This window comes from Acanthisitta chloris, unplaced genomic scaffold (genome assembly GCF_000695815.1).
Source record: "Acanthisitta chloris isolate BGI_N310 unplaced genomic scaffold, ASM69581v1 scaffold18153, whole genome shotgun sequence".
Taxonomy (NCBI): domain Eukaryota; kingdom Metazoa; phylum Chordata; class Aves; order Passeriformes; family Acanthisittidae; genus Acanthisitta; species Acanthisitta chloris.
In genome coordinates, this window is record NW_008666767.1 from 42,697 (window position 1) to 51,191 (window position 8,495).

At 39.4% G+C, this 8,495-nt stretch overlaps 1 protein-coding gene across 1 annotated transcript in view; it reads left to right on the forward strand.

Moving 5' to 3' along the window:
* The window catches only part of MYO5A (myosin VA (heavy chain 12, myoxin)), a gene marked incomplete at its 5' end in the record, with an annotated part of 78,717 nt that overhangs the window by 23,684 nt on the left and 46,538 nt on the right, over window positions 1–8,495 (forward strand). The window contains 5 exons of the mRNA XM_009072270.1: window positions 180–336; window positions 4,339–4,482; window positions 5,237–5,318; window positions 6,792–6,899; window positions 7,346–7,452. Of these exons, the coding sequence (XP_009070518.1) occupies window positions 180–336; window positions 4,339–4,482; window positions 5,237–5,318; window positions 6,792–6,899; window positions 7,346–7,452 (598 nt within the window). The remainder of the gene's footprint in view (window positions 1–179; window positions 337–4,338; window positions 4,483–5,236; window positions 5,319–6,791; window positions 6,900–7,345; window positions 7,453–8,495) is intronic.

The following is an 8,495-nucleotide window of genomic DNA, read 5'->3' on the forward strand; positions in this document are numbered from 1 at the left end:
GGCAGTCCAGTCAGCCATTCAGGCAGCTTGGTAACTAACTGCCTTGTTTCTGCCACATGCCTTTACCTTGTTGCTGTATTGCTAACATTTACGGTGGAAGGGTTGTTGCCAAGCTGGGGATGCAGAAGATAAGTGTCCTTGAGAGAACAGCTGGGAATTAACATGTCTTTGTGTTTCAGAGATGAGCGAAATCAGTCAATCATTGTCAGTGGGGAATCTGGAGCTGGAAAGACTGTCTCTGCTAAGTATGCCATGAGGTACTTTGCCACGGTCAGTGGATCTGCCAGTGAAGCCAATGTTGAGGAGAAAGTCTTGGCCTCCAACCCCATCATGGAGGTAAGAGCTGCTGCACTAACCCCCACACTCCAGCTGCAGTTACTGCTCTGAGGCTAACATAAGCATTCAGGAGAGACAAGAATCCATACTTTAAAAAAAAGATACATAAATACATATTAAAATTCTGTGTTTAATCCATTTACAAGGAGGTACTTTAGGCATCATTTTGTGTAGCATTTATGAAAGACTGCGAGAAGACATGAGGTAATGTTTTAGTATTGTTAATGTATTCACACAACGAAGTAATTTTTATATGAATTCTGCTTTAAATCTCTTCAGCTTTGTAACACTAATAGTTCCCAGACTTCTGCAGTTGCAGAAGACTGGTTTTGTGTGTAAAATTCCAAAGAGGGTGAAACTTTTGGTCTTACCCACCAAACACGTACATCACACAGTGTGGGCAGGTAGATTATACTCTGAAGTGAAAAGAGTTGTTCAGTAAAGCAAATATTCAATTTTAGGAAGTACAATTAGGAAAGAGAGACTGAGAAAGCAAAGTTAAATGGGATGCACACAGTTTCTTTCAGAGGAGAAAAGCACATCAGAAAACTTAAGTTTGCTATAAGTAGCTCAGACTCGTGTTTCAGTTCCGGAAATTTGTGTGACTAACTGTAGTCAAGTCCCAAAGCCATTGACTTGGGGCACAGGTGCTGGCAATAGACTGTGAGATGACATGTACAGTTCCTCCTGCTTCAGGGTCTCTGTTCTCTGGGAAGCTCAGGAGATGCTGTAATTCTGATGTCATGGCCAAGCAGAAAACATTCTTAGACTCATCTGAATTGTTTCTTGTGTCTTTGCCTACATGTGTAGATTCAAGTTGTGGCTGAAGTTAGGGAACTACATTAAGAAATTATTCATAAGAGAGAAATTCTCAGAGGAATTTCTTGAGAGAAGTGGCACTGTCCATAGGCACATGCTCATGCCTATGGACAGCCTAAGAAAACGCTTAGGACCACTGATGCTTGGGTAGATGTTGGGCACCTCTGTGCAGTAGTGTGAAGTATTATGAGTAAACAGAGTACATGGAGTGAAATGTGAAATGCAAAATGCTGCCATTGTTTTCTTTCTCAGGTATTTTTAAAAATGAACTATGTTTTATTCTTCCTTTCCTCCTGGCACGAGGAGTTCATGAAACTCAAACTATAGCTGCCCCATCACAGTTGTGTGTGTCTGTCACAAGGTAATTGTAACTGGTTTGTGGTGCCGTGTGGTGTTTTGAAACATTTTTGGGGGATAAAATGAGCTGTGCCCTGATGGGCAGTGGCTCATCCCAAATGTCCAGCTATGGGAGGATGCCAGGGGAGTTGAGCTTTGCTTTGCTTTGCACCTGCCCCAGTGGCTGGGGAGCAGCCTGTGCCCTGGGGAGCAATGGCAGTTTTGCAGGTGTGAGCTAAGCCCAGAGAACACCTTGCACAGCTCCACTCTTTGCAGTAAGTGCAGTGTACCTTCCATGTTGAGATTCAGTCTGTGGGTAATAGGACCAGGGTGCTGAGTGTCCCTTCTGCCTTCCCCTGCCCACCACAGTGGTGGTACCTGGGGCCAGGCAGGCAGCTGCATCACACAGCCAACTACCAGGTTACAAGGCTCTGCAGGACAGGTCTGTAGTTGGCTGTTTGCTGGCTGAAATACAAGCTGTTCACAGGATTCCCTGCACCACTTCTTTTGTTTGGTCTCAAAGCCTAAAGCAAACATCTTTCTCTCTCACTCCTTGGACCTCACGTCCCAGTCAGTGGCCATCAGCTCACCACTAATTGTCTGAGATAATTTCCAAAGCAAGGAAGTTTAAACTGAGGACTAAAAGTGAGCTTTTCATCCATACCTTTTTTTAGTCACTAAAAATCAATGGTGGTGCTTTATTTTATTTTCTAGGGATAACAACAATTTCCTGAACATGGGTATATCAAAATATCTATTTCAATTACTTTAAACATTGTTATAATGGGATGAAAGTTATCCTTTTGATTTCCAACACTTGAACTTGAAATAAGCTTTAGAGTGAGTGTTGTAAAATCTGATGTTGAGACAGACTCTATGATGGCATAATTAATGTTTTGAACTCTTCAGTTGATAAATCAGTAGAAACACAAATTAACCCCTAGAGAAGAGAATGAGTAATTCATTTTAGAAACAGGAAACCCCTCATTTGCTAAGTGACTGTAAAATCTTGGGAGCAGAAGGTCATTTTATTTTTTAATTTGTATTTGGACAACCTAAACATCAGTATTTTATGGGCTGCCACCATTAGTATCGAAATTTCCCATCATCTTTGCCTACTAAATGCTTTGTAATGTCAAGAGGCCACTGTACATTTCTAGAACTATTGAAGTGATTGCTTTTGTAGTCATTGACTATATACAGTTTTCCTATTACAAATGTAGAAATTGACAAGTCTTAAAACACATCTTTAGATGTAGTTTCCTGCTTCTCGTTCTTTATTACCCTCTGTAGCTGTGCAAGTAATACAGCTTTGCATGGACTCTGGTAAACAATCTTATAATCCCAAAGACTTGAACTGTTTTTATCAGTAACACCTGTCAAAGTAATAATTGGTTTCTGAAAACTTTGTAATATTATGTTGCTACCACCAACAACAAAATACATCACAGTAGCAATAATTTTAAAACACAAGAATGGAGTTAGAAGACATTCAGTTTGAATTAATTTGGTATTTCTTAGAACTGCAGAGATGCAGTTTGTTCCTAGATCCCTTACAGCGACTGTCCATGTGATGCCCACTTTGACATCTGCTGGGTTGGGTGTGTGTGCTGGTGTCATGGGGTTTCTCACAGTCTAATCCTCACTTCCCAGGCTGTACCAGCTGGCACTGACCCATTCACTGGCCTTTTGCTTACAGATTTGGGATACTCAGCAGTGCTACTTGCTCTCATTTATTTTTCTCAAGTTTATTTCAGTACAGAGCTCCTATGGATGGCTACGTCAGCTGGGAAACTAGGACATAGATACAGCTGTGGTGCACTTCAGAGTTAGGTGCTTGGTAACATACACACAGTGGCATGTGATAAAAGTCAGTGCGCTGCATCTGAATTGCTCCAAGTGCCATTCCTTTTGATACACAGAATTTTTTGGAACATGAATTGCTATATGATGTCTAAAACATGGTCTAATTGAGAAGAGGAAATGCTTTCCTTTGAAGTTCAGCATGTTGTGATTTGCATGAATTTTGATATATCCAGCTGGTACCTGGTGTGTGGTGAACCCTGACAAGGTAAGGCAGAGGTGCGCCAAGACCATGGAATCATGGGCATTATTTGCCCTGGGCATCCCAAGATATGTGCTATAGAGGAAATGCATGAAATTTTGTTTGCTGTGTCTGGAGCTGTATTGAATTAATCTGAGACAGTCAGGCATGTAGGGCAGTGTGGAAGGCTCTCTGGGTCAGTAACCCACCTGCTAGGGAAGGGGTTTATTTTCAGGCAAATGACATGAGTTTGTGTATGTTAATTTTTAGATTATACTTAGGCATGCAGGAAATATTTTTTAACTATATATTTTCAGAAGTAGTTTGGAAATGTGGCAGTTAGGGAGTAGTAATAATAATAAACTCTTAGCCAGGCAGAACAGAGGGGCTGTTTGCTGACCGTGGGTTTATGGTAGGGTGACTTACAGAGGTTCCAAGTACTATACATATATCTGTCCATATACATACATGAATATATACAGGTGAAATAATTGTTACAAATCTGTGTGTATGTGAGCTTTCTGTTAGACTCTTTATTTCCTTTTAAAAGGCTCCAGAGAGCGATAGAAGGTTTTTAGCTGGAAAATTAGTGAAATAATTGCCTGGAAGATCAGATCCCAAACTTGTGTTAATGGAATAACCATATTTTGGTGTAACTTGTTGACCAGATGGAGATAATTCTTGTTTATTTTTAAATCAGGACAAGATTAATGTTGTTCAGTGTGTGTGAGCCATGTAGATAATTAAAGAGATGTGGTAATTTCTACAAGCTGTTTAACCTTTATGATATTCCCTTTTTTCAGTCTATTGGAAATGCCAAAACTACGAGGAATGACAACAGCAGCCGCTTTGGGAAATACATTGAAATTGGTTTTGATAAGAGGTATCGAATCATTGGTGCTAACATGAGAACTTACCTCTTGGAAAAATCAAGAGTGGTTTTCCAGGTAATCCTAATGTAATGTCTTCATTTTCTTGTTTCATACTTGAATCAATCCATTGTCTCCCACACTTCATCTTTACCTGCCTTATAGCCTAGACCTCAGTAAAAATGGATTTATCTTGGACTGGCTGCCTAAAGGTATAAAAAAAATAATTACAGTTTCTATCATGTCAGGATGTTACATGAAATGGTGTTGTATATTTTAAAAATGAGAGACTTATTGCACATGGTTTAGCTGGAAGAGAGTTGTGGGTTTTTTAGTTTGAAGTTATGAAATTTAGAGTGCTTAAGTTCAGAATTACAGTGTTGGTCTTGAGTCATAACCTGAGCTGTGTTTGTCCTTCATTTTAAAATTCAAGCTTTGCCTTGGCAAGGAAGATAGTTCCTTTACCAGCTTACTATAAATGCTGAGGCGAATGGTATTAGTTATTTTTGGAAAATGAAAAGCTTTTAAGTATGATCATTTCACCCACCCATAGAATCCTGGTCTATATTTAATAGTAATCCGCAGTTCTGAAAAGTGAAATCTTAGCTTTTTTTAAAATTGAAATGTCTACATGCTTCTTACTGTTGAAAATTGATTAAATTAGCCAAGAAGGAAGTGATAGATACTGATTTATCTTTCCTTTTTCCATGCAGCTTCTGTGCTCTTAATGTATTGCTAGAGAAAGCACTGCACATAGTAATTCATTTCTGCTCAGGATTGTTTCTACCACTTGTTAAGTGGTGAAAAATAATGAATTCCTTTCTTTTTAAAGGCAGAAGAGGAGAGAAATTACCACATCTTTTACCAGCTTTGTGCCTCTGCAGCATTACCCGAGTTTAAAACTCTACGATTAGGTATGAAATTCACATTCATTGTGTTGTGTGCAGGAACAAAGCAGCATCTCTGAGCTTTTTGAGCCAAAAGAAGAATTGCTGGCTTTAAATTTCTAAACTTTTTAACCTTTAAATACTAAAATATATTGAAAATAACTAAAATGGCAGACCTCATACCTTGTGGGTTTTGGATAAAACCAAAGTGTCAGACTTGTTTATTCAGCAGACTCAAGTGCACTGCAGTTATAATCACTAGGACTTACCATGTCCTGGATTCCAGAGTAGCTTCCCAGTGGGGAGGGTGAAATTCTCTTCTCTTGGTCCTTTAAAACATTTTTGCCATTACTCCAGCCTCAGAGAATTTTACCCTTTCTGGTATAAGCACCTGAAAAGCTTATTTTACATCTGCATACTTTTGCTTGGGCTCTTACCAATGATTACTAGCTCTACTAACCTGCTGATCATAAAACTAATAAATGAAATTTTTGTTTTTTCAAATTACAATGTTGATAAAGGGAAAGTTTCTCATTTGGCAGGAATTGGTGCCTTGTAAACGAAAGGCATGATGATGACTTTAGGACAGGCAATCACCTCATCATTTTTAAAATTTGGTATAATTGTCAGTGCTTCTTGTATATTTTTGAAAGTCGGTATCGTAGTGGGAAAACTGCACAGCCTGTCAGTGCTGGTTTCTGAAATATTCTGGTTTTAAAGTGTTTCTCTGCTCTTCTGCACCACCCTGACGCATTTAGGATTCACATCTGCTGACACAGGAAAGAAAGGAACTGATGTAATTATAACTAAAGAAGCCATTTAGCAGACTTCTCTTGCAGCATTCTTGGAACCTTAGCAGATCAGAAGAAAAGGAGTCTTTTAGTACAGCTGGAAGCATGGCCGTGGAAACTGTAGGAATTTACACAGTACCCCAGAGAGCTACTGCTCTCCCAAGTGGAGCCCAGTGCTGTCCCCATGGTGGTGGGAAGCTATCCATTCTCCAAATAGGACTTCTCAGAATGGATCACAGATACTCATAAGATGAAGCCAGACCATAACTTAGAAAAGAGAAGAAGATGGGAAAAATATAATATATTATATCCTGATGCAATAATAGCATAATAACACCTGCCACATAATTCTGAAGTGCTGCTGCTGTCAACTCTGTGCCTGTTACTTCGGTGGTTGGCTCAGACTTGGAGAATAACTGCTTCCAAAGTGATAATTCCACACGTGTGGAAGTCTGAACCAAGGTTAGGTAGAGAATATGCTTGAGGGCCTACTGTAGGAATCAGGTAGCTTGAGAATAATTACTTGCACTGATAAATCTTGAGAAAATCTTCCCTAGAATAAATGTGTTTTATAAGCCAGAAGGGAAAAATATACTGACACATGTCAAGTCATGGATTCTGCCAAGAGCAACTTAATCATGACACAGCTTTACAGATGTGCTGTGAATTTCTGCATCAATGTCTATAAAATGTTTTTTTCCTCTTGCAGGGAATGCAAATTACTTTCACTATACGAAGCAAGGTGGAAGCCCCATGATTGATGGTGTTGATGATGCTAAGGAAATGGCAAACACCAGGCAGGCCTGCACTTTGCTAGGTAATTTGTTAAACACAGCCATAGCCCAAATCCAATACACTAGCAAGTGTTTTCTGCATTGTTTGTATATATTTTCTTCATACTCTGTTGTGTTTAAAAAAGGGACTAAGGTAGTTGTATTGCATAAAGAAGGTATTTAAATTACAGTGGAGTCGTGTATCTAGTGTAGGAGAAACGTGTTATGTGAGCATAAATGGTGAATTCCCTTGGTGTAGCATATACAGTGTTGGAGGTCACTGACAAAGCACTTTGAAACAGCAAATTAATGGTTCATTTTAATGGATTTTTTTTCATCTGACTGTCAAATGTTTTTAATAGAAGTGGAGCAAATCAGTACTGTCAAATATCAAAGTCACACACAGCAGTCACCATTCTTTTTCTTCTTAATAATTTTTTTAATCAACCTCAGCTCTCTCTATTGAAAACATTTTATTCATCTTTTTCAGGAATTAGTGATACCTACCAAATGGGAATTTTTCGAATCCTTGCTGGCATCCTTCACTTGGGGAATGTAGAGTTTGCATCTCGAGATTCTGACAGCTGCATTATTCCTGTGAGTAGCGGATGAACTGAAGGGCATGATTTCTACCCTGACAGTTCTGCCTTCTGCTTGTTTGTAGGGACCTCTTCTGAAAAAGAGTAACAATATAAAAATGGAAGCAAAGTGTTTATTTCTAATTTGTTTACATTTTCACAATTCTTTTTGCAGATGGGTTCAATTCTTCTCAGTTTGGAGGTTTTAGACAGTACTCTCTGTGTTGTAACAGTGGTTATACAGTTATAACCGTAATTGATCTGTCCTAGAAAATCTAGCAGACAGGCTAGCTTTGAAGTCCTGAGCAGGTGTCTAGATCTTTATATTCCTACATGAATATCTTCCCTGCTCAATGTAAATACTTTGCTGGGTAGGTTTTTTTGACATTAAATGCCAAAATGTCCTAAATAATTGCAAAGCAAATGCTTCGCAAAGTCCTCTGGGATGTCAAAACATGAGCATAGGATATACAGATATGATTTGTGTGACTCATCTAAGTGTCATGGTTTTATCAGTTCTTTTTTGCCTCTGTGGAGGTTCGCAACGAGGACTACATAGTATGACCTGAAAAAACCTGCCTCATTCAGTGAGGGCCAAGGCTTCTTACTGAAGTTTGTATTCTGGAGATGAGAAAAAAGCCAGATCTGGCTGGTCACTCTTCTCTTCTTTGGATTCACAATGACCAGTTCCTCCTTTTGTATTTTCTTGAATGTCTGCTGCTGGACTGCACAGCCTTGATCTTTCTGTCTCTTCAAATAGTACGAAGACTTGCAGGGTATTTTGCTCATGTCGCTCTCAGTCCCTTTCTCAGGAATCTGCAGTGGCAATTTCCAAAGCTGAGACAACAGATCCTTCATGGGGCCATAGGTGAGCCTGGTCTGACAGCACCTGTCTGTGGGATCTAATGGCTAACTGTTTTGAAACCACAGCAATAGTCTGGCTCTTTGGTGTGTCTTAAATAGGTTTTCGAAGAAAGCTCATTTCATGATTGTAGGTGGAAAGCTGATGAGCCCCAAGAGATGATAAGCTTGCCTGTGTTGTAATGAGTATCTCCAGTGCAG